General features: G+C 41.9%; 1 protein-coding gene across 1 annotated transcript in view; it reads right to left on the minus strand.

Annotated features, from left to right (window-relative positions):
• The window catches only part of LOC121954536 (inactive pancreatic lipase-related protein 1-like), a 31,045-nt gene extending 6,343 nt beyond the window's left edge, over window positions 1-24,702 (minus strand). The window contains exons 1-9 of the mRNA XM_042502094.2: window positions 24,658-24,702; window positions 24,534-24,582; window positions 21,990-22,141; window positions 19,302-19,421; window positions 10,549-10,683; window positions 9,577-9,685; window positions 6,090-6,209; window positions 5,500-5,616; window positions 1,807-1,925 (exon numbers count right to left, since the gene is read on the minus strand). Of these exons, the coding sequence (XP_042358028.2) occupies window positions 1,807-1,925; window positions 5,500-5,616; window positions 6,090-6,209; window positions 9,577-9,685; window positions 10,549-10,683; window positions 19,302-19,421; window positions 21,990-22,141; window positions 24,534-24,582 (921 nt within the window). The 5' untranslated portion in view covers window positions 24,658-24,702. The remainder of the gene's footprint in view (window positions 1-1,806; window positions 1,926-5,499; window positions 5,617-6,089; window positions 6,210-9,576; window positions 9,686-10,548; window positions 10,684-19,301; window positions 19,422-21,989; window positions 22,142-24,533; window positions 24,583-24,657) is intronic.
• Between the last annotated feature and the right edge of the window lie 2,664 nt (window positions 24,703-27,366).

Below are 27,366 nucleotides of genomic sequence, written 5' to 3' on the forward strand. Positions count from 1 at the left end.
GCACCTGGCATGGCACGTTCTTATCCCAGGTTGTAACATGCCGTTTTGCAGTAGACTTCTGCGTCTATGTATTTCGCTCTAGATATTCTTCTGTTGTTCTGTTGATGTTTCCAGGATGCCCCTACCCTATCTACAAAAGCACATGGTGGGATGATGCTTCACGTGGTCATGTTTTGGCAACAAAGGCACATTTCAACAAATGCTGGGAGTTCAACAAAAGCACATGCTGGCACAGATGGTTTTGTTTGGGACAAAGAGGCACATGGTATGTGTGAAAAAAACCCATCACATTCAGATGAAGGCGGACACAGGACTCCCTCATGAAGGTCCAGACCCCCCCCCCCCGCTGTATAGGGACCTTCATGCTCCTTATATTACGTCATTACCACCAGCGTTTCAACATAACACTGTCCGGCAGCGTATCATAACACTATGAATGGTTCTGTCCAGCTGTGTTGGGTTTATTATACAGCTGCGAAAGATGGCTTTTAGCATCAGGATCTTATGCCAAAACTGTTGCTTTTGTAGTGGTATGTCACAACTGGAGAAAGAGAATGGGCTTGATATGCTGACTGGCATCATCAGATCATAATCTGGTGTACTCTGTAAATTAGGCCACTGGATTGCATCAGGTTGTATCGTTGCTGCTAATGACATGATACAAAGGGGATCGAAGGTCCATATAGGGCAGGAGGGAGTGGTAGTGGATGGGTCCAACAAACCCTGGACTTTCAACCATAAGCGTGGTGTTCCAAGAATGATGTTTTTTTCTAATCTTAACCACGTGCTTTTGTTAGTGTGCGGCGCTGGTTGTGGCATCCCAGAATGTCAACAGCAGACACAAGAGGATGCCAGGCATGTGATACGTAGACATAGAAGTCCACTGATAAAGTGGCAAATGTGGCAACTTGGGATAAGAATGTGTTGGCATGTCATTGCAGATCTTTCATAGACTTCAACTTTTTAGGAACTTTGACATGGTTTTGACAAACAGCAAACCATCTCCACATTGCTGATCTTTGAACAGCAGAGTCCAAAGGGAAGCTTTCCAATCAGCTGTGTTGCACTATCCAATTTATATCACCAGATTATGTGGGAGTACGATGAGTTGCCATCATTAATGAGACACGAGGTGAAGCAACAAATACATCTGTTATTTAAACTAACCCACCTCTCCAAGTAGCCTTGCATGTAGTCACCATGTCTACAGCCCAATTTATTTCACAATGACTCTGGAACCCTTTCTGCTCTGACCAGGCACTAAGACTAACTCTGAATAGTTAAAAAATGATGCCCTCCTGCCTCTGCTAACCACATTGCCTTGCTTTTAAAGTAACATGTCATGAGGTGAAGAATGTAAGCTAATTTAACTCAAATGATGTACAAGTTAGAGGTATTTGTGCTCTCCTTCTGTGTATATCTCTACACTATATTTTAGGAAATATTGTACTTTTTGCTTCACCACATTTATCTTACAGGAGTCAGCCTACCAGCTACTTTGCAGATAAAGAGTTGTCATAGGCCAAGACAGAAAGTCCCAACTTAGTCCCAACTCAACCAGTTACAGTATCACAAAGCTACTTGTGTCAATTTAATAACAATTAAATAATACAAGATCGTAAGTAAACAGTAATTTCACAATCTAATGGGGGAAATCTGCATAATTACTTTTAAGAAGTGTATTTTGCCGATTATACTTTCCAGCTTAATTTCAATGGAGTATTTGTACATTTTGGTAATGACAATTTAATGTAAACACAGGATAGGAGTGGAACTTAAACTCTTTAAGTTGAACAAAAGACTTACAGCAGCAAAGCTGTCCTTGTCAGAGCAGGCATATCCGACAAAGCCGTTAGGTTTAACCATGCTCTCACTGTAGTACTCGTAGGCTCGGACATGGTTGCAGGCATCAAACCTCTTGGTACCTGGAAAAGATTTGAAAAGAAAAAGAGGTGATGACAGGGAAGAGGAGCAGAGAGAGGCATAAAAGAGGACAAGGTAAGAAGTGAAGAGTTGTGAATGTAGATTTGAGTCTTAAATTTCAAGAGGCTAAGTATGAACACATGATCCTCTGACCAGGGTCATAATGCATCACTGAGAACGAGGAAGACTTGGGTATTTGGACGATTGAGAAGCTGTCAGCTGAAAGAGAACATTACTTTAACCCTTTAAAACCTTACCACTGGTCTTCTTGAGGTGGGTTCTGACGATTTTCACAAGCTATTTAACCCTTTAAAACTGAGCAAATTGGTTTGATTTCTTTCAAATAAATGAGAATAAAAAGGCAATGACTAACGTGGCAAGAAATATCCCACATACTGCAAGAAATGACATTAAAAGGTGACAAGAAAATGACCTGGAAGTTAGTTTTAAAAAGCATTTTTAGAAAATTTAAAAAATAAGGAAAAATGTCCAAAAAAATATATTTAGAGTGATTACAATTATATATTTTAACATTATGTAATATATATGTATATGTATATGTATATATATATATATATATATGTATATATGTGTGTGTGTGTGTGTGTGTGTGTGTGTGTATATATATATCATATATATCATTTTTAGCACTTTTGTTAAATCATTTTCTTTTCTTTGCTTTTTGCTCATTTATAACAGATATATATATATATGAAATGTCAGCACAGAAAAGTTTTGGCAGAAGTTGCAGTTTTGAAAGTCACCACCAGTAATACAATCGAACATCATTAGAATCAGAGTTAGTGTGTGTGACAGAGAGACAGGGTCAGGGAGATACAGACAGAGAAAGACGTCACTGCGCCTGTTGTTTTCTCTTCCAGTACGGGCAAACTCCAAGACCTCCAGCTATGTGGCCCTGGCTCCCTCTCTCTCTCTCTCTCTCTCTCTCTCTCTCTCTCTCTCTCTCTCTCTCTCTCATCTATAGGATCAAAAGTGGCAGATTCAGCTGTGCCCACACCTCCCCCCCTCTCCTCCTCCTCTCCCTCATCCAGACCCAGACCCAGGCATGGCACCAATGCTGCTACTTGAGCCTTACTACTCAGCGGCACATTTCAAAAGAAGGCCGCTGCCATCCATATAAGAAAAAAATTGCTCAGATAGGTCCAACAAGAATAACTCTGCCTGGGATTTCTTTACAGTCTTTCCATTGGGACAACTCCAATATTCCACAGGGGGCTCTGCATTGTAAGTTACACAGCTGATAAAATATAATGTATGAGTGACTGTGTTGTGTATAGGGAATGTGCCTGTGACAAAGTTGGTAGACTTGAGAGCACTGTGAAGTGAAGTGTGGAGCATAAAACAGTCTATCAGAAGTCCCAATGCAACAGCCTAATACAACAGTATTAAATCCTCCCCTCATCAAGGCTCCAATTTTCAGTTTTTGTTGAAAGTGTGAAATGAGACCTGTTAATTTACTCATGGAGGGTGTGGAGCTGGATTGTAATTGTAATTTGAATTGTAGGTTATTATATTTCATTTATTTATTTTCATTTATTTCATTTCACACACACACACACACACACACACACACACACACACACACCACAACAACAATAACAGCAATTTCTGTAAACTGGTGCCTTAAAAATGTCAGTGTACTGAACGTAAACCACTCAGAACCTAATTATGTTTCTAACAAAAACATATTGTAATGGTGGATTTCTACTCTAAATACACTCATGAGTCATTAGCAATTTTTTTTCTATTATTGTTTTTTCTTTTATTTCAATTGATGAAGAATCATATCACAGAAACCACCCATTTGTAAAAATGATAACAAATGGTCTCAGCAGACTTTTTTTCAACAAAAAAATGTGAGATTACTTTGTCATGTCATATATCAACTCATATTACTGACTTAAGTCATGATTTAAAGGTCATTTCATGTATATTTTGTATCATTTTTGTCTAAATGTTTCACATGATTTTTTTTACACGTATGTGTTATATAACATGTCATGTTTACTTTAAAAACAGTATAAACCAAAATAATATACTTCAAGAAAAGATAAAAAGCTTAAGATTTAACAACAGTTCAGTGCGTGGACATATGTTATAGTCAGATCTGATTTTCATTTGATTCTCAGTTTGATCTGAAGAGTCTATTCTTTATTTGACCCTATTTTGTAAAACTGATAGTACAGTTGTAACGCATTAGGTTGCACTTGATGGCCTGGACTGAAATCAGTATTACAGTTTTTTACAGTTGTCTACACATCTAAATTAAAAACAATTATACAATTATTGAAAATCGCCACACAAGGAGCAAAACCTCAGCTGTGATTTGCACAGCTATAAGCACATTCTCAGCCTCATACTGTTTTGCAAAACACTACACACGGTGATTTGAAAAACACCAAACAGACTTCTCACACTGAAAGATTGTGTGTGTTAATTGCTAAACACGCCATACTCAATTAGCAATCACCTGCACTCAGAATGCACACATGAGGACACATGGATCCGCTCAAACAGAAATCAGAACTTGAACTCCATAAATAGGAGTCAGGTTTGCTCTTTGATGCGCACAATGGAGGAAAATTTTGGAGAAAGAGTTCGAGGAAGAGGTGTTCGAGTAAGAGGAGAAAGATCCGTCACTCAAGATGATACTTCCCCTGATGTTTGGCCAGAGAAAACATTTTGCTTGTGATGTTGATGAGGTGCTGTGCCAGATGCACATCAGAGACAGGATGGACAGTAAATGTATTTTGTTTGTTTTAGTTGTTCATGTCTTCTTCAGTTGAGTATTGAAAATAAACTGGTTTTGTTTTCCAGTTGCATTTGTGTTCATTTTTACAGCATGCTATAAATGAAACTGACATATAGCAGTAGTGTTTTTATACTTAGCAGATATCATTAAAAAAGTAGAAGTCTTCAACGTGTTTTAGATTAAACACAGCAGTGTGCAGTTGGTGGTGGAAGTATCTAATTACTGGGTTTTGTGTGTAAAGTTTTGATGCAAAAGTATAATTTTTAGAAGAGTTTATATAGTTTTGAATGTAGTGTTTACTTTTGCAAGAGATGTAAGATATTTTGTATTTTGTGTGTCTGATTGTTGTTTTTTTGTGTGGAGTTTTGACAAAAAGCGCCCTAGTCACAGGAATTGTATTTTTGCAAAAGTGAAAAATGTTAATCTTCTTTGTGATTTTTACAGAACAGGGGGGTCGCTGGAGAGCTCTGACTTTCAGACTAAGTGATCAATTTAATCAGAAACTCACTGTCAGGGAACTGAAAAGCTGCTCTTAGTTACAGTTTTTTAGTTCAGACAGACCACATGGACATGGGAAATGGTAAAATCAATGTCTGGTAGTAGGCTATGCAGGTCCTGTTAAACCAACATTAACACCTAGACACAACAATGGAACCAAAGCCAAATAGACAACACGTCTATATCTGACTGCTATATCTGGGTGGCAGAAAAATGTGGCTAAATGTAACTACTAAAATCATAACAGTGATAATTGTGTGTCCATTTTGTCAAATCAAATGTGTTGATGTGCTGATTTCTCTCACCCTGCCAGATGGCATCCAGGTCAGTGGGCCTGCCTTTGTTGGCAGAGCAGCCAGGCATTAGTTCTCCTCCATTGGGGTAGAAATCAATGTGTCCCACAGGCTGTGACATCCCCAGACCTGAGAGGATGATGAAGATTTTTTCAGATTTTACTTAAATTTGATGAAAATGTTAATGCCTCAGTTACATTATTTTCAGCTTCATTATACAACTTTTAAAATAGCATTAGGGTGGTAATTTGAGGGATTTTTGTTTTGAAGTCCCTAGGTATTTTTTATGCATTGTCACAGTATTTATCTATTACAACTTGACTAGACTAGACTGGAATTTTAGAAAGTAGAAGAAGTATAGACACTGACCAAAAAATGCCCTCTTTGATCTCATTCAGTGTAATCAACAGTCAATGCATTTGAATGCTTAAGTGGAGCTACGGTTACAGCTCGATCAGGCCATTTAACTGGACTGCTGTGTTAGTCCAACTTCAAGAAGTTTGACTTACTATCATTACAGATGGACTAGTCCAGTTTAAGACGGACTAAAACGATAATTCCACTTTTCCTGACATCATGTTAATGTACTGAATGATATGTACCAAGTTTGGAGTTGAAAGGAAGACCATCAGTGTGTATAACATCCACAAAGGTGGCGTCGCTGGTGTCCAGGCGTACAGAGACATCAGTGTCCTGGAAGTAAGGTTCAGCTGGGTCTAGTCCTGAGCAGAGAAAGAAAGATATTGAATAACAGAGGGATTCATGGAAGGGCCTGGATTCTATCTTACAACATTTCTGCAGATGATTTTGTAAGACATTACTGTCAAACAATCAAACACGTACAAGGACAAACAGAATTGTAGAAACTCAACTGTCACAGCACCCTAAATAATATAATGGACTGCAACAAAGAAGAACAGCCTTTGGATAAAATGGTTGCCAAGATGAAATGTTGTGTCAAACAGGAATTCCTTTTGCCCCTCTAAGTTTCAGTGTGTAAGATTTAGGGGGATTTAGTGGCATCAAGCAGTGCGGATTGCACATTCTACCAGCTGAGATTTCTCTCGGTTAGAATTAGAATTATCCTTTCCAGTGGTAATTTAAACCACTAAAAACACTGAATAAAGCAGTTTCACGTTACAAGTCAGTTATTTTTCTTGCACTGCCAGTGGCAGGTGGGCTTTTAACTGTAGTGGCTGATGTGAAAACGCAAATGGTCTTATCTAGAGCCTTGTTTGTCCGTTCTGGGCTACTGTAGAACAATGGTAGTGAGCAAAGTGATTTCCAAAAATAATACTGAATAAAACTGAATTGGAGTTAAATGAATCTTCTGAGCACATGTAGCTGATCAGAGGAACAACAAGTGAAATGGGAGCTTAGAGTTCCCTCTCTGAGTGAAGTTATGTTTGCGAAATTGGAGTTTACGTGTGACCTATGTCATATAATAGTGTCGGGTTTGTAAAAAAGGATGTTAAGTTGCATGCAAGACCCTGGGTCTATGAGAGGAATTAGCTTAATAACATCAATGTAGTTTTTGCAAAGCCAGTTACCCAATAACCTGAAAAGAGATGAAATCAATAAAATATACTAAGTAATGTTACACGTACATTGACAAAAGTTATACAATTTTGCTTAGTTGGCACTGTTACGGTGTTACGGTTAAACAGGTTGTTGAGGTTAAACAGGTCCAGTTCTTCTGTTACTAGTCCATGAATGGAGGGTAAAAAAGAGATGCTGTAGTGCACTTCTTTTGTTACTCTGCAGTTATTCATTGTGGATGAACCTGGTGTGAAAGATTTGTGGTTCCAGGGCAGTCTTTGCTGTGCTGCATTCCAAAGGTACAGCCAAAAAGAGGATGGTTTTTCTTTGTCCTTGCAGAGTAAGGAGTTTAGCTCTAACTCAACTTTGTTGCTGTTGCTGTTTGTGGAGTTATCTTTCAAATGTAGAGTCTGCTGCAAGCATTAACTTGCCTAGTCTTTTTTACAGTTGAGAAGAGTGTTGAAAGAGGAGAAAGAGAGCGAACAAAATGGGAGCTGTGTTTTTAATATGCAGGGCTTTAACGGATAGGTTTGAAAAATAGGGTATTATGGGAATCTGAGTTCCCTCAAGCTGACTTTTGTCTGCAGAACAAAAGGGCTTCACTTTCCATTTTATGTGGAATGATCTTATTTGAAATGTGACCCGCCACCAGAAAGCCAGCAACAAGTCGGCCCGGCACAAGTCGTGTAAACAAAGAAAAATCTTTTTTTTTTCTTTTTTTTTGGATTAGTGATTTTCATTTTTTTGCAGAATATGCAGGTTGAAATCACGAAGAAGCCATTCCATGCTTCACATAACAGTATTGGGGGCCTTAAAAACATAAACTTTGTATCTGAATTTGGGTTGTTTTAGGGGAAAAGCCGGTTCCTTTTTGGGGGTGTGGTTATACCGCAGTAAATTAGCATATTGGCTTTCTTTGGCTATTCACATACTTTTGTTCCTTTTTTCAGCCCATCAGCTGCATGTTAAAGAGGAACCACATGGCTACTTAAGCAGACACTCCTGCATTTAAAGTAGGCTAGTAACTGTCACTGTTACTTCTGGAAGCTGTGTGTGTTTTCATCATTGACTGAAGATGGAGCAGAAAAAACACATTGCAGAAGAACTAAATTGGGGCTGTTACAGCGCAAATCTTTGGCAGTACTTCTTCAAGAAGCCAGATGCTTCTGGTCATGCCAACTCCAATCTCACTTCTGATTCTGAACCCGAACTAGAAACTAGAAATGAAACTGAAGAAACGACGAGAGTGAAATGCTTGAATAATGTGTGAATAACACACCCATGGGTGAATAACACCTTTGGATGCAAGAATAACACATCCATGGGTACATGAATAAATTATTGACTGTCCTGTGGGTTAACAGATGTCACTGATAGCTAGACCGGTAGGGGGTTGGATTTATGTAAATATAATGCAAATGAGCAGCCACTGTTACCTGGCTCCCCAGGTAGGTGAGAATCTTTCAGAAACTTTGAGGCTGGATTTCTCCCAAAACTAGTGTGAGGAATGCCTACATTCAAATGGCCACATATTCTTCAGATATTTTCAGATTTCCATGTGTTTGACAATATTGGAAAGCTTAGAAACTACACTTTCACAATCTGTAAATAACTCAAAATGCCCCTGGGCGACTTGTTCCTGTTTTTTTCCAGGGCTGGACACAAATGTCAGCATACACAATTGAGCAAGTCATCTGTGGAGTCCAGTGATTTCAACACTGGTAATTAATGTCATTAACTTCAACTTACCTTCCGGGAATGTGAGCTCCGCCAGCGGAGCTGAGCCAGACTATAATAAATATGTCATGTATTTACATTAATATCTTCACAAGATTTTATGGTACATTTTTTTAACAGAAACCTTATAATTTACACTCTTTTATCTGTCCACTGAAAAAAACTATGAGATATTTAAAAACACGTGATTAAGAAAAAACATAAACATATTTAGACTGATCAGTCACAGCAGAGATGGTGCGTTGAATTCTGTCATTATTTACTTTACAATGACATGATGATTGTTCTTACTTTTTCCATTTCAACTGGTGTATTTTTCAGGGAAGCATGGCGACAACACCCACGGTAAACACATTAGAATGTCCTATATGTTGAAGCATCAATCACCTGTTAAAAGGTGAAGGTTCCTGGCACCTCCAACTGGTAGGAGGCCCTAGGGCAGACCCAGAACACACTGGAGGGATTATATATCTCATCTGGCCTGGTAATGCCTTTAGATACCCATGCTGGAAAGTGTTCCTGGGGAGAAGGATGTGTGGAGTACATTGCTCAGCCTGCTCCCTGCATGACCCAGCCCCAGATAAGTGGATGAGGTTTAAGGTATCTTTGTTATCCACAGGGGGGCAATTTGGTTCACAGCCAGTGGTAATAGATAAACATCACACAAAATAAATACCAACACAAATTACAGTTTAGGTGGGTTGTCATATAAACTAGAGTCTAAAAGAATGTACAGTAACAGACTCTTGTTTCTACACAGTGAGTGACTTCAGCAAACACTGACATGAAGTGGGAGTGCTGCAGCAGGTTTACCTGTGATACGTGCAAGGCCAACGGTCCTGTTACCAACATCTCCTGCAACATGAGCTCCAAGGCTGTGTCCGATAACATGGAACTTATCAGCCTGATGCTTGTAAGTGCTCTGCATCAAGGAAAATGTATGTTAACTTTAGAGATACTGTGTCTACCAAACTGTCATACATACAACATATACAGCATGTTCTTCAACCAGTCTGTATGAGAGAATATCCTCTCAGCTTTGTCCTCGCCTCTCAAAACTGTTGTGTCATTTTTTTATTTTTTTTTTTAGGCTTCTGTCATTACACTGATTCTCAGCTGTTTAGAGTCATGAAAGTGTCACTCATGATGAAGCATACATTCTGTGTATGAACTATGTATACACCCTGCACTCCTTCTACTCTGAGTCACCTTTTTTAAAAAGTGCCCCCAACTTTATGGGAGGACATTACTAAACTGTTGGAATATTTACTCTACAGATCCTAACCAGCAGCTGGGGAAGTATGTTTAGGGTGTGTTCAGAAACCCTCACTTTGAGTGCCGAAGCACACTCTGGCACAGGCTGGACTGTTCTTAAATTTGGAGTGCAGTTTGAATGTAGGCAGTGTGCACTGTGGGCGATGGGGAGATGGGGCCACAGAGCATCAAATGGAGGGAATGTGTGCTTAACATCATTTGTTATTTCATGTAGACATAGAACAGTAGCTCCCTCATTTTACAGTATAGCTTCAGATTATATTTACAAACACATCCTTATATGCTGTCTCACTTGGAGCAAGATGGAACAGAGCTCAAGACAAAGAGTGGAAACAGGGGGACACAACTAAACTAGCTTTATAAAAAGTTAATTAAAAAAGCTATCCCTTTATTAGGAACCAGACAGAAACAATGGGTATTTACACTTATGTCACTTTCTTTGAAAAGGAATATTCATGGTATTAGCATGCCTATAGTATGCCAGTGATAGTAATGGGGTGCTGTATTTACCATGAGGAAACTGATCATGGACGCCACCTGGGCAGCAACCACCCTGCCATTATTGGCAGCCTGGGCATACAGAGTCTTCACACCCTTCTTCCACTCTACAGCAATGCAGTTCACATTCTCCCGCTTCAGCACAACCTAAAAAACAACCACAAGTTGGTCAACACAGAGGTTATGACCTTTAGGGTTAAACGGTCAATTCATCCAATATCCTAAAGCTTATCATCATTTTATACTTACTCCTTATATGAAAATGAGAATGATTTATTCATGTATCCATTTTCCAAATAAAGGCTACAAGGGCTTTCACAATCAGAGCATTTAGAATGAAATCTCAAACAGGAAAACCCAAGAAAGATAAAAAAAAAAAAAAACATCAACAAAAGAGCAAAAGCAGGTGACTAAAGCAAGGAACTAATGGTAGATAAACTGTAATTATACAGTACTTTTCTAGTCTTCTGACTACTCAAAGTGCTTTTACACGTATAAGGTGCAACCTGCTAATGAAAAACCAATCACACACCATTAGGAGCAATTTGGTGGGTTGTCCTCCAATTAGTGGACAACCCACTCTACCTCTGAGCCACAGCCACCCAATCACTCTTGAGAAGTATTATCAGTTGTCACTTGAATGGAAAGATCTAATAGTGACTGGAGAACTATTGCAAATGGGCAAAGACAGGCAATACTTGGTTCCCTTCATCCAGTAAACAACGTTTAGCCTAGCTAGTAAATTTAACTGTATGTGCACTATCATTCAGAAATGTACTCAGGGTGTTCATCATACAGTAGTTGTGAAGACGCAGGTAATTTCTCAAGACTTTTAAATGACAAAATACTATATATCAGATCTTAGAAATATTTTTTAATGGTGAAAAAAATAATTGCACTATATGAATGGAAAGGTCCATAGACAAATGAAATGTGACAGGAAATGAATGACTAATTATATGGATTGGTATCCCACAGACTGCTGTAGGGTCTTATGAGCACCTTTGACTGTTACTGTTTTATTCACAATTTGCAGTGATTACTACTCTGTATGAAAACCACTAACTTATATTAACCTCAGTGTGATGATATAGAACAGTTAAATTGCCCAGACCTTTCAAAAAACCCTCAAGGCCTTGGACACAGGTACAGGCAGGTGGACAAAGGGGCATAAGGCGGGTTTCCATTAACCCTCAAATTGCGCAAATTAAAATTGTGCATACAAAACACGCCTAATGGAAACATGTCAACTTTAAAAAAAAAAGTGTTTATTGCAAAAAAGTTTGTATGCTCATATGAGGTGGTGTTTCAGGCGATTTGAAAAAGCTATATCTCGCAAAACTGCAATGGAAACTTTTTTTTCCGCTTTTATAGCTGATATGATGTGCAACACCGGGTGGCAGAGAAGAAAGTAAAAGTAGAGAGAAGAGATAGTACAACAAAGTCACATGACATTCTCAAAAACATGACTAGGTATGTGTGGATGGAGGAAGAGACTGGGATCTTCTTAACTCTTACAAGTTTTGCACAAATCTGCAATGGAAACCCACCTAGTGTCTGATAACTAATAAGACAGGGAACAGTATTTGTAGTCCTATCATATGAAACATAATAAGCAAATGCAAGCAAAAAGCAATTTAGCACAACAAGTGGATTGGTGTGCAAGTTGGCTACTTTGACCAGCAAATTATTACACTGGAGCAGGTAGACCCACCTGCCGGTTCCAGGTATGCCAGGAAGCTACAACAGCATTGGAGAAAGAGTTGTGTAGAAAAAAAGGGGACGCTGTGTCGGCATTGCTTCACTGTTGTAGGAAATGTGAATGAACAGATATTCAGCGGCATCACACAAGAGTGCAGATCACCAGTATAAGGGGAAAATTACTGAAGTCTGTCCCCTTATCCCTGCCACTTTCAAGCAGCCTTTAGATGCAAGAGCAAAACAGGATATGTTGCAGATGTTGCAGGTATATTAAGTGTAAATACACTGAACATGATAACACACAGCAATGCATCACCCTGATGTGCTGATCACTGACACCCTTTATGACATGGCCCATAGTAACATGGTGGTGTGGTGTGGATGAATGAAAAATAAAACAAGAAACTATTTATTTAGGGTAGTAATGCATTGTGTGAAATTGTAATATTACCCCAAAACCTGTTGGTAACTTGTATATTATGTTGTAACCACTAAAACATAATAAATTACTGTGAGGCGCTAATTTTGACCCCCAGCAATGACCAAACAGGCAGTATGGACACCTGCCTCTGAGCCCCATACCCTCACTGTGTGGCAACCAGTTTGTGGTAAGTTGATTTGAAAAATGCAAAATTGATTCTCAGCAATTATTACTAAAGCTCAATTTACGTTGTAAAAAAGGAAGGCAGCAGGAGCGCTTCTGGTGTCCCTCAAACCACCAGTGCTCATGGAAAGGAATATTTCAATAAAAGGTAGGAACTTATGACCAAGAAACTATGTTGTAAAAGATCCAGGTCCAGGCACTCAAGATGGTTTGTAAAGCATAGAAGGCCTTTAATTCATAGGGCTACAAACATTAAAAATACACCATCGTGTATCGAGACAAAGAGAGTGATTATAGCTGCAGTCACCACAGTATATGTTTATGAGTTGACTTTGTAATCAGGAAGTGGAGGGGATGGTGGATGGTGACAGTGGTTTGAGACCAACTAACGACAAAACTAGAGGTTTTTTAAGCCAGTCATCGCACAATTTCCAGATGTGATTATTGCACCAAGTATTTTAAGTCAAAACATAATCTTTTCCTAACCATGGGTTTTGTGCCTTAACCTAACTACACATTAACCAAATGCTGAAATGTAAAGTTTGAACATATCCACTGTCTATTGTGTGTCATGGTTCCGGCATCCTCCCCCTCCCTGCCAGAAACTTTCCACTGCTCTACCTACCTACTCTACCTCCTAGCCACGCCCACTGCTGCAGCCTGCTCTCCCCACAGCTGCAGCTCATCACCAATCAACCCGGTATTTAAGACACTCCTGTTCACACACACATTGCCAGATCGTCCTCTGCAGTATGCATGTCTTTCCAGCACTCGCCAAACAGATTCTCCGTTGCCGACTCTGCCTGTCCCCGACCTGCTCTCCTCGCCTGACTCCTCGTGAACCTACCTGCCTTCTGTCCCTGACCACGTGCTCAGTTTCGGCATTCCGGAAATCTGACGGATTCCCTGGTAAAGACCTTTCTGCTCTGCTTCGACGATTCTCCTGCCTGACCCCTGCTGGTGCTGTTGTTTCCGTGGACGGACTTCCCGGTAACCGAACCCCTGCCTGCCCTCGACCACTCCTCCGCTCGATCCCCGAGAACGCTCACACACTTGTTGTCGGCTCACGGAGCTACGGGGTTTCCTCGACACCAGCCACAGTGGGTACGAGCTTCGTGTCTTCGCTTCGTGTGATTCCCAGAGACATTGCTTGGGCTCACAGCCCGAAGAACGAACTCTCAGTCTGTGTCCTGTTTTCCATTCGTGTTGGTTTAAATAAAAGTTATTACCAACTGCCAGTGAAGCGTACTGTACTGCATCTGGGTCCTCCATACACCCATTACAGTACGATCTGGCCAGAAATGGACCCAGCAGACTCCAGTGCTCTTCAGTCCCGCCTAGCCCAGGTTGAGGGAATGCTTCAACAGCATGAGGCTCAACTCACCTCGAACACGGCGGAGGCTCGCCAGTCTGCTTCAGCGTTGGAACGGGCGCTAACTCAGCTAGCCACGCAGGTACAACAGATGGCAACCACGCTGACTCAGCACGCCGCTCCAGCTCCGGTTCCTGCCCAGCCCGCTCAAGCTCCTACGTCATCATCCATCGCCGCTCCCGAACCCCGGGTGGGGGCTCCTGAACACTACGCTGGAGATCCTGAGGGTTGCAATCCGTTCCTAACTAACTGTTCAATCCTGTTTGCATTGCAACCCCACACCTTCGCCTCAGAAGCAGCTAGAGTTGCCTTCGCCATTAACCACCTCACGGGTCGAGCTCGCCTATGGGGGATGGCAGAGTGGGAGAGGGGCACGCCAGCCTGCTTGTCGTTCCATGCCTTTGCTGAGGAATTACGCAAGGTTTTTGGTCCGATTCCTGTGGGTCCAGACGCCACTGGGGGGCTCCTGAATCAACGGCAGGGTAATCGATCCGTCGCGGACTTCGCCATTGAGTTCCGAACGACGGCTCGCCTGAGTGATTGGAACCCAGCTGCCCAGTGTGACGCTTACCTGAACGGTCTCGCCCCATACATTAAAGATGAAGTGGTTTTGTTTAATCTTCCGCATTCATTAGATGGCTTGATCGAACTCACCACTCATTTGGACAGACAAATCCTGGCGAGGAGAAGAGAACGGCTCCGGGAGGGGGAGACTCGTCGGACTCTCTCCGTTCAGCCTGGTCCTTCCTCCGGTCCTCCCTCGAACCCCGTACAGGGGACTGAGCCCATGCAGGTGGGTCGCACCCGGCTGACAGCTGAGGAGCGGGAGAGACGGCGTCGGGGCAACTTATGTCTGTACTGTGGTCAAGCCGGACACTTCGTCTCCAGTTGCTCGGTAAAAGGGTGGGCTCAGCAGTAAGAGGGGGCATTCTGCTGAGCCGATCCCGGAACTCTGCCTCCAATCCTCGTCCCCTGTTCCATGTCCAGCTCCAGCTCAAGGAGGGGCTCCACACCCTCGCCACATTCATTGACTCTGGGGCAGATGTTAACCTGATTGATGAGGAGCTCGTTCGTCAGCTAGGGGTGCAACAGGTCCCCCTTCCTCGTCCTGTGCCAGCCAGCGCCTTGGATGGTCATCTGTTGGGGACCGTCACTCATCAAACCACTCCCATCGCCATGCAATTAGCGGGGAGACATCACGAGACAATTCAATTTCACGTTTTTAGGTCCCCGAACCTGCCCCTAATCCTGGGGTATCCCTGGCTTCGCCGACATAACCCTCACACAGACTGGTCCACTGATTCGATCCTGAACTGGAGTCCGTCATGTCATCAGATCTGCCTCAAATGACCGAGCGAACCCGCTCCATCCCTCGGTTCCGGCTCTCCTCGGGATGTCTCCATGGTGCTGCCAGAATACCACGACTTCAAGGAGGTATTCAACAAGTCACGGGCAACTTCTCTTCCCCCTCACCGAGCCTATGACTGTGCCATCGACCTCCTTCCGGGTTCTACTCCACCCAAGGAGCGTCTCTACTCCCTCTCCGGGCCAGAGAGGGAGGCCATGGAGACCTACATCAAAGACTCTCTAGCTTCTGGCATCATCCGGCCTTCCTCGTCTCCGGCCGGGGCAGGGTTCTTCTTCGTGGGGAAGAAGGATGGCTCTCTCCGGCCCTGCATTGATTACAGGGGCCTGAATGACATTACGGTAAAGAACCATTATCCTCTCCCTCTCATCGCCTCTGCCTTTGAACTGTTGCAAGGTGCCACCATCTTTACCAAGCTGGACCTCCGCAATGCATATCACCTGGTCCGGATCCGAGAGGGAGACGAGTGGAAGACGGCGTTCAACACATCCAATGGGCATTACGAATACCTTGTAATGCCATTTGGACTCACCAATGCTCCAGCCGTCTTCCAGGCATTCATCAACGATGTACTGAGGGACTTTCTGAATAAGTTTGTTTTTGTTTACCTGGATGATATTTTGATTTTCTCCCAGTCCCGAGAAGACCATGTCCATCATGTCCAGACAGTCCTGCAACGCCTGCTACAGAATTCATTGTTCGTCAAGGCGGAGAAATGTGAATTCCACGCTGCCTCTGTCTCCTTCCTGGGTTACATCATTGGGCACAACCGGATGGAGATGGATCCCGCCAAAGTCTCTGCCGTCTCCGCCTGGCCAGTTCCTGACTCACGTAAACAACTCCAGCGCTTCCTGGGCTTCGCGAACTTCTATCGCAGATTCATCCGGGGCTACAGCACTGTGGCAGCTCCTCTCTCTGCACTCACCTCACCCAAGATCCCGTTTCGCTGGTCCCCGGCCGCAAACGAAGCTTTCCTGCATCTGAAAAAACGCTTCAGCTCGGCACCTATCCTCCTCATCCCTGACCCCGAGAAGCAGTTGGTGGTGGAGGTCGACGCCTCAGACGTTGGTGTGGGGGCCGTCCTTTCTCAACGCTCGGCCGACGACGGGAAGTTGCATCCCTGTGCCTTCTTCTCAAGACATCTATCCCCGGCCGAGCGGAACTATGACATTGGGAATCGGGAGTTGCTGGTGGTGAAGCTGGCGTTGGAGGAGTGGCGTCACTGGCTGGAGGGTACCCAGGTTCCGTTCTTGGTTTGGACTGACCACAAGAACCTTGAATACATCAAGTCAGCCAAAAGACTGAATTCCCGCCAGGCCCGGTGGGCCCTGCTCTTTGCCCGGTTCCTCTTCATGCTCTCCTACAGACCTGGTTCCCGGAACATTAAACCGGATGCGCTGTCCCGGCAGTTCCTGGTGGGGGAGGATGAGGAGGTTTCCCGTTCTGACAGCATTCTCCCAACTTCCCGTCTCCTGGCCGCCCTTACCTGGGAATTGGAGGAGCGGATCAAGACAGCGCTGGAGGAACAGCCGGGTCCCAGTTCCTGTCCACAGAACCGGCTGTTTGTGCCACAAGAATTCAGGTCTGAGGTTCTGCAGTGGGCCCACGCATCCCGTCTGACCTGTCACCCAGGGGTCGCTCGGACCAGGGAGGTCCTGCAGCGACGCTTTTGGTGGGCAACTCTGGACCAAGACACCAAAGACTTTGTTAATGCCTGCCCGGTCTGCAACCAGAGTAAAATGCCTCACCAAGCTCCTGCGGGCCTCCTGAAACCCCTCCCGGTCCCTCATCGCCCCTGGTCACACCTCTCCTTGGACTTTGTCACCGGTCTGCCACTGTCAGACGGCAACACTGCCATCCTGACGGTGGTGGACCGGTTCAGCAAGATGGCCCACTTCATTGCTCTGCCCAAGCTCCCCTCCGCCAAGGAGACTGCAGAACTGATGCTGCTCCACGTCTTCCGTCTGCACGGCCTGCCTACTGACGTGGTGTCGGATCGAGGGCCTCAGTTTACGTCTGCATTCTGGAAGGAGTTCTGCCGCCTACTGGGGGCGTCCACCAGCCTGTCATCAGGATACCACCCCCAGTCCAACGGCCAGACAGAGCGGATGAACCAGCATATGGAGACCACTCTTCACCGCATGGCATCCAGCCAACCCACTTCCTGGTCCTCCCAGCTCCTTTGGGCGGAATACGCCCACAACTCGTTGGTCAGTTCTGCCACCGGACTCACACCTTTCCAGTGTGCGTACGGCTTCCAGCCTCCCCTGTTCCCGGCCCAAGAAATAGAGACTGCTTACCCGTCAGTGGAGAACTTCATCCGCCGCTGCCCCCGAACCTGGTCTCAAGCCCGGTCTGCACTCCTGAAAACCGCCGCCCGTTACACCTCCTCAGCCAACCGCCGCCGCTCCCAGGCACCTCCATACCAGGTGGGACAGAAAGTGTGGCTCTCCACCAAGGATCTTCCCCTGAGGGTGGAGTCCCGGAAGCTGGCTCCAAAGTTTGTTGGTCCCTTCCCGGTCGAGAAGGTGGTGAATGAGGTCGCGGTCCGTCTCAAGCTGCCCCGCTCCATGCGCATCCACCGACCTTCCACGTCTCCAAGCTCAAGCCTGTCAGGGAGAGCCCTCTGCAGCCCGCCACCCGGCCTCCTCCTCCTCCTCGTCTCATCGAGGGCGCCCCAGCTTACACCGTTCGGCGCCTCCTTCGCTCTCGTCGCCGGGGACGAGGTCTGCAATACCTGGTGGACTGGGAGGGATACGGCCCGGAGGAGCGGTCCTGGGTCCCGGCTCGGCAGATCCTCGACGACCAGCTGATTAGGGACTTCCACCGTCACCATCCTGATCAGCCCTCCCGTGCCGCTCCTGAAGGTGGGTCTTCTGTCTCTGCTCCTCCTCCTTCTCCAGTTCCCGGTCCGTCTGGTTTGGGGTCCTGCACGGGGGGTCCCATCTCGCCGATGAGGGTTGACCCGTCTTCGGATGACGCCGACGACGTTGTTTCGATGGGGTCCGAGGAGTTCTAGGAGTTCTGACTCCTCGTGAACCTACCTGCCTTCTGTCCCCGACCACGTGCTCAGTTTCGGCATTCCGGATATCTGACGGATTCCCTGGTAAAGACCTTTCTGCTCTGCTTTGACGATTCTCCTGCCTGATCCCTGCTGGTGCTGTTGTTTCTGTGGACGGACTTCCCGGTAACTGAACCCCTGCCTGCCCTCGACCACTCCTCCGCTCGATCCCCGACAACGCTCACACACGTGTTGTCGGCTCACGGAGCTACGGGGTTTCCTCGACACCAGCCACAGTGGGTACGAGCTTCGTGTCTTCGCTTCGTGTGATTCCCAGAGACATTGCTTGGGCTCACAGCCCGAAGAACGAACTCTCAGTCTGTGTCCTGTTTTCCATTAGTGTTGGTTTAAATAAAAGTTATTACCAACTGCCAGTACTGTACTGCATCTGGGTCCTCCATACACCCATTACATTATGCTACAAATGTCACATTATCCTGGTTGGCAGAAACATACAATGTATTTGTTTTGGTAATTGGGTTGCTTGTTTCAATTTTTTATTTTGGCTCTGAAGGCCAGAGCCCAACTCAGAGTTACAACTTTCAGTAACACACAGCTCATTTTTTTATGAAGCCTCAAACTGTCATAAGATGACTTCTTCACGTTGAGTGTTTTTTCAGAGAACATTGATAAAGACATTTTTCAACTTATGCCTTCTTACCCGACACATCTCCTGTGGCCAGTCCTCATCTCCTTTCTTCAGATAGCCAGGAATAATGAATCGAGTCTTTCTCCTCCCACTGTAGTTTGATGCCTGGATGGTTTTGTCCATCTTGATATCCTGACAGTTTTAAAAGAAGAACCATGATGAATACAGAGAGTTCAAATGATAGTTTTACATTTTTTTTCTGTCTTAAAACAGTAATCACATGCCCATATGTACATTAAAATGGATGGTAAATGGACTGTACTTGTATTGTGTCTTTCTAGATTTCTGTCCATTCAAAGCACACTGCATGTTACAATCATCCATTCACACACACATTCACACACTGATGGCCAAAGCTACTGTACAAGCTGCCATCTGCAATAACCAGTCATATACATTTCCACACCAATGAAACAGCCATCAGGAGCATTTTGGGGTTCAGTATTTTTCCCTGTTGATCTTCTGATTAGAGAATGACCTGCTCTACCTCTGAGCCACAGCTGCACATTTGTTATATTTAAAGCATTATCTGTTGTTGAAATTGTTCCTTATGTCCACAATGGTAACAAACTGAAAATGCAGAGCTTTGATTTGAACAAAAAAAAATCTATAGTTGATCTGAAGCCCGAGCAGGCTTAAGTCGTCCTAAATTGGGATGTTTTTAGAAGTCCCTCTTTTTGTCACTGTCCCCCTGCTACAGCTCATCAAGGACACACTGCACCAAGAAGACATTTACATCTGAAAGGATTATACCTGTGAATGAAACCTACTTGACTGTTCTAACTCAGACTGCTCTCATATTGACTTTTTGATAGGAATGCATTTTTGTACAGAATGTGGACTAATTTTGTTTCCCATCACTTGTGTTGACATCACTTTAGTAGGGAAGTCTTTGCAGCCAATATGGACAAATTTCAGCAACCAATAACACTTTAACCCATGAATGTCCTTATACTATATTTAGTATATTAAGTAAAAGCCCTATAGATATTTTTCTGTTAGAGATAGAAACATGAATTTTTCTGTTTGAAGTGTCAAGACAAGTGGCTACACATGTCAAAATCAAAATTTTCAATCTGAAATTTATCATGCCTTAATTAATGAAAAATCATAAAAATAAATACAGCTCTAATTTTATATGCTTTGTTTTATACATACACAGGACCAAATAGCAAATCATTGAAATTCAAGTTGTTCTGAGTCCAATTGTACCAAAAATGTGATACAAGTCCTTATAGGTTTTAAGATACAGACATTTCTGTAAAAAACTGTTTTTAGTAGTTAGTCACATAGGGTTAGTTGTTTTATCACTTTTCCTATAAACCCTGGTGGAAATAAAGGTTCGCTTGTTCAAAAAAAAATTGTGCACTTAATAACCAGATAGACTGAAGTAAGAATAAATTAAAAAATAGATTTTCCAATGTGTTGTTAGGGAGAAATCATGAGAAATATGGTTCTATGACCATGGATTTCCATGGATTCCTCTGGGGTTTACTACCCCATAAGAATACAGTACATGGGAACTACTGACCTTTGTTTGAAAACACATCCAAAACAATAGGTTAGGAGTATCAGATCTTAAAAAAATCTCATACACACATTGTCCAGACTGTTATAATACAGATTTAAAAAGAAAAATGAAAATGAATTAATGATAGTTCAGTCTGACATTGTGCACAGTATAGAGGCATCTTATATTGTATTTGTATGGGGTTTTAAATGGGAATAAAATATTTGTTTAATCTTCCACCCTTACTTAACGCCATTCACTCACTCTCTCTTTCTCTCTCTCTCTCTCTCACACACACACACACACACACACACACAGACACATAAAAAGAATGAAACCCAAAGTCAGACACTTGTTGACAAACATCTTTGATATTTGAAATGCAGCTGCATTAACTGTTAACACTGTTAACAACTGTGAACATGTTAATCAGCTCAAAAACTGAATCTTTTTGGAAAATTTGTCATATCTAATGTATCTTACAGAACCTTTCTGCATGTGCCTCTCGTCAAGACTGACCGAGGCCAACAGAACTGGAACAAACCTGATTTGTTTGATGCACCTGCTGCTGCATTTCAAAGACCAAAGATGTTTGTCAACAAGGGTCCAACTTTGTGTTTCATTCTTAGTGTGTGTGTGTGTGTGTGTGTGTGTGTGTGTGTGTGTGTGTTTGTGAGTGAGTGATATGAAGTATAGGTGCAAGATTGAGAGTCTACACAGATATTTTATTCCCATTTATAACCCCCTAGAAATACATTATAAAATGCCTCTATACCGTGCACAATGTCACATTGGAGCAAGAAAAATTAATCTGATACTCCTAACCTATTCTTTTGGGTGTGTTTTCATGGAAAATCAAAAAACGAGAAACCCCTTGTGACTAAATACTAAAAAAAGTATGTTACAAAAAACGGGCACTGTAGCCTCATACTTTGACCGTTTTGAAAGATCCCAACTGATATGTTCTAAGGTCAGCTAGTACTTCAAATGATGTGAAGGAAATTTTGAACTTCCACTGTGGACATTAATGGGTTAATGTACATATGGGCATGTGATTCATATTTTAAGATAGACCCGAACAAATGTAAACCTTTAAATTGCTGTTCTGGTATCCTTTCAGTGGATACACACATTTTCACATCTGGAATAAAGCACAACGAGCAAAATGTAAAACTAAGCCCTTTCCTTGCCTGGTAGTAACGGTTCTTCTGGGTGAAGAGGAGGAAGCGGGTGCCCATCTCGTCAGGGTGCCAGGGCAGGGTGGTGGCTGGTCTCTGATTAGTGCCCCCCCAGGGAGGAAGGTTATTGTAGCAGCCCAGCTCATCAAAACAGATCTCAGCCGCTGTGAATATAAAAAAATACACCAATGAGATTAACCCTCAGTCTTACATATAGAGCACATATATGTGTGTGTGTGTGTGTGTGTGTGTGTGTGTAATTTTACTTAGTTAGTTAGTTAGTTGCTTAGTTAATTTTTTTCTTGATACAATTTTCATTTTGGCCCTTTTCAAAAGAAATTGTAGATACACTTTTAAGGGAAACTTCACCAAGATATTTTACTCACTATCAATTATTCATGCTGTGCCTTAAATTTGTGAAGAAAGCTTTGCATTTCACACATGCCACCACAGAAAACAGCAAACATATTGACTTACTGATGGGTTCGGGACCACAGCGGTTTACTAATTTCAACAATGAAAACTATAACAAAAAGGTTTGTCAACAACCTTTTTGGTATCAAAGATGTCAGAGAAGTTGATGAGCTAAAAATCTACTTTTAAATAATAAAAACAAAAGTATGTTTTGTTGTTGTTGATGAGACGAGATGGGACCAGAGAAGGAGTCAAGAGAAGAACAATGCTCATTTTTTTTATGATCTGTATCAGAAAAATGTTGTGAACGAAGAAGCCCAGAATGGTCGCACTTACAATTTTTGCAAAGTTTTCTCGATGGGCGGTATGAGATCGGACCATCGGCAGTTTGCTAAATGCAAGTAAATAAAATAGATGCTGGGATATTTCACTAGCCTGATAAACACATACATCCAAACAGCATCAGTGGTTAGAATGAGCCATGAGGTTTAACTCAAAAGTGAATGAGCAGCTGTGTGTGTCTGATGTTTTTGATGGATTTGTGAAATTTGTTAGTTGCAGCGGTGGCAGCCACCGGCCTCCCTTCACATCTTTTGATCTCTGTATGACTCAACCCTGATCCAGACTGTCTAAGGTTTCTGACAGGCAGGTAGGAGCCTCAGTTATCTATGAGAGAGCTGTGCTGTATGCAAACAGTTCAAGCTGAGGTAAAATAATTTTTCTTCCTCTAAACAGTGTAATTGATAAGTTAGTGTTTACAGCGAACCGGGGGACAAATCTTAGCTGTCTCTTTGTCTCAAAAGAGTTCTTTATGGTTTTTGAGCTTTTCAAAGGATTATCCAGAAGTGTTCCCCTCAAGTCATCATACACATGTCAAAAACTCTGCTGGAGAAATGCAAGTTTGTAAATGTATCATAATTATAATCATAACAACATATTTTTTACCACTAAAGGTTACAAAGTGCTTCACAAAGTACTTGAAAATATATGATTAAAAAAAGGATAGTAAAAAAAGTGTGAAAAGCCGAGAAAAATAGTTCTCAGAGAGGCAGAAGTGAACAGCTTTCTTTGGAGGCATGCACGATAGATAAAGTTTTCTTCACGAATTCCAGATAACACGGCATAACTCATGGTTTTACAAATGGTCATTTTGTGGGTTAAATGTTCCTTTATACTTTGAAAAGAGTGGAACCTGAAATCAAACCATGTATTAATCTTTTCAATCTGTAACATGTTCAAGCTTTCTAGACTGGAATTTGACTATGTACAGACCTTTTGGTGATGAATTAATTCTGAACTTAAACTAGAGGCTACAAATGGCTTATCTCAGAGAGAGGGGTCAATATGGTTTGTACTGCCAAGAGTGAAGCCAGCTCCCCAAAAATATCTATTCTGTCCATATCTGAAGCTTTCTACAAGAAATGTACTAAAAATGCAAAAGACAGTTTTAGAGTATTTGCCATAAAGGGCATGGACTCTTTTTAGGTCAGCAAATTGTTTTGATTTCTTTCAAAAACATAGACAACAAATTTTCAAGCAAAGTTACCTAAACATGAGCAAAATACGATCAAACTAACAACCAAAAAAAAAAAAATGCATTAGAAAATAAAATAAAATAAACTTAAGACAGCGATAAAAAAAACATATATTACTTTTCTTTATTAATTTTTCTATTTATATATATATATATATGTATATATATATATATATATATATATATATAGAGAGAGAGAGAGAGAGAGAGAGAGAGAGAGAGAGATAGATAGATAGATAGATACAGATATAGATATAGATATAGATATAGATATATACATATAATCCCCCTTAACCATTTTTTGGACAGTTTGTGTGACTTTTCCTGCCAAGTTACTCATTATTTTTATCCCCATGTTTATGAAATAAATTAAACTACATTTTCTCGGGTTTCAGAGGTTTAAATGCTAATGAAGAAAACTGATGTTGATTCAGGTGTTAAAGAGTTAAAGCTACTTAAAGAAAAACAAAGAGGAAACCTGTTCTACGTTTTAAATGCAGAAAATCACGAGCAGCTTGAAATCAAACAACAACCACAACGTATCACGTTAACTCTACTGCTTACTTAATATGCCTTTTCAGTCAAAGTGAGAATTCAAGTCAACCCACCATATGATGTGCCAATGAGGAGGCAGAGCAGACTCCATATCTGTGACATCTGCGGACAAAGTCCCATGGGAAATGTTAGTTTTAGAGAAACACAGAAATAAACAGGATCATGTTTTAAACTTACCTTGAGACCAGACACGAAGGCAGTGAACCAACTGTGCTCTGGTTTAAATACACCAGCCTGAAGGCTTTTTACACAAGTAGGGGTGGGAAACGCACAGGTGAAAGACAGACCTGGATGCAAGAGGTCAAGAACAGGTAACCTCATAGTCCAATGTGTACTTCATACAAACTTGATGCAGAAGAGAATTTGAACAGATGTGTTTGAATATGTGTTGATCTTGAGAAACGCATTGCCCCATTTAGATATCTTTAGTCAACAGGATTTCATAATCACAGGTCCACTCTGTATGAGCAGCTGCTGGAATAATGTGTTTAACACAGCACACTGTGAGCCTCAGATTAACCTGTACCTGATATCACCAGCATTCACTTCTACTCACCTACTACTCAAAGAAGAGCCATGAGAACTGAAAACAAAACCATTTACAGGGAACCAACAGACCCACTCTTTATCAATTTCTAAGCACTTAAATTCAAAGATCTGGCTGGTTTCAAAACAGTTTCAAATCATGAACAGAGCTGCAAATCATCTACCACTTGATAATATCCAAAAGTTGTTTCAAATGAAAGAAAGTTGACATAATTTGAGAACAAATGTTTAAGAAACAGTGAGGGCTAATGTAAAATATCATTGTATTACAGTCAAATCAAACATGTTTTTGTAAACAATACATTGAAGGGTTATGAGATGGTAGAACAGAGGGAAACAGGTAGGCTGCTTTTGTTAGTTTGACTTTGTTTGGTGTGTGTGCGTGTGTGTGTGTGTGTGTGTGTGTTCTAGTTTGATCATATATATATATATATATATATATATGTATGTATATATATGTATGTGTATATATATATATATATATATTTATACATAAGCCATGTTCTTTTATTGCGTATTAATGCCAGATATAGGTACTTCAGTGTTTCACTAAATGGTTGTATTGAATCAAGAGTCAAGAATTTGTTTCTCTGCTGTTTTTTGGACATTCTGTATATGTCCAATAGATGGCATTATAGAGCAAGTAAAAGTAGCGCTGTCTCCCCTTTTCTCACTGGACCCTGCTGCTCAGTTTAATAGCCCAGCTTCCTGCTCCCTCTGTCATGTTTAAAGTGTAGACTTCATTAGTCTTTATTCATGATGACAACCCATGCAGAATGTTATCTCGTATTGCGCTTTTTTACAGCATCACCACTTAAGAATAGTGACTTATTCATCATGTAGCAGAATCCTTCAGTTTGTCAGCATCACACTACTTTCACTAAAAGTGCCTAATATACTGTATGTTCAACACGTTACTGCAGAGTGTTACGTTTAGTATTTTTTCAAATGCTCAAAATATTTTTTGAAAGGATTTCTTTGAGCAAGCACAGAATGAATGCTGATGTTGTGGACTGTGCTGTTATCTAATATGGAGACCAGCGTTCACACAACTGTGTCCCAACTGCAAACTAGTTTTAAATGTGGTGAGAGTATGACAAAAGGATACAAAACATATGTAAGAAAACACTACAGTTTTGAGTGAGTTATTGGTTGACACAAGTACATGTTAATATTGCATGTTTATGGATTTTTCAAGTACAAAACCTTGACTGTTCATGTTCCATGTTGACATTTTAGAATTTTCTGTGTATTGTTGGAACTTTTGTTTCCATTCTCGGGCAACAGATAGTGTAAATTTAGAAATACAAGGCATATGTATGTTATTCCAACAATATCTACATTTTCTATATGAAGGGTTTCATTTAAAGCTAAGTAGTCTTTTCCTTTGTTTCTATGTCCTTGGAGAGCCAAGATGTCTCCTTCTAGTAAGGACAGTCCATGTCCATGTGTTTATTCCATGTACAGAATGGTCTATATTTAGGTGACAAAGTAACAACTTTGTAATCTGCATGCTAATTCAGCACACACCAGCCCATAAAGAGCATGGGATACAGCTGAAAGCCTTGGAATAAGCTAGGAAATATACCTTGAGTCAACATAATTTTGTCAAAGTCAGTGTATTATAGTTATAGCTTTAATTTGTGTAGTAATAGTAGTAGTAGTAGTAATAGTAAATCTGTTTTCAGATTGCCGGTACATTCAGATCATTTTTTAAATACTTTCCCAATAAATGTTTCAACTTTTAGTCTGTGTGTCTATTTTAGGGAGTCTTTTGAAGGACAAAAGCCCATCATGATATTTGTAGTGAAGGTAATGTGCTATCATTTATTTTTAAAGTAACTTGTGCATCATGTCATCAGAGCTGCAGCTCAGAAACCAAGAGCAGAATCACAGTAGTCAGATTGTGTAAACAGGCCGGCGGGGGTCGATCTTTGCCAGATGATGCATGAGAGTGTTGAGGTTTTCTCTGTGAAGTGTGTTGGGATTTGGACCCGGGTTAATCCCATGTGAAAACAGCCCTGCGTGCACTCTGCTCTCCTGGGCTCCTGGATAAATATCGGCCAATTAGAGGTGTCTGGGAGAGGTTTCAGACAAGAGCTGCAGCTACAGCTGGTGGCATGCTCACTCTGTGTGTGTGTGTGTGTGTGTGTGTGCGCGCGCGCAAGCACGTGTGCCTGCGTGTGTGCCTGCGTGTTTCAGCTCTGTCCTTTTTCATACCATTTTGATTTCAGATCACCTAAATTAGAATATGCTATGGTGTATGCAAACAGATTTAATTTGTGGGATTAATAACATTCAATGAAGATGACAAAGAGAGAGACAAACTGTTGTTAACTA

The sequence above is a fragment of the Plectropomus leopardus genome, chromosome 13 (genome assembly GCF_026936395.1).
Source record: "Plectropomus leopardus strain MGB_pleo_1.0 chromosome 13, ASM2693639v1, whole genome shotgun sequence".
NCBI classification, from domain to species: domain Eukaryota; kingdom Metazoa; phylum Chordata; class Actinopteri; order Perciformes; family Serranidae; genus Plectropomus; species Plectropomus leopardus.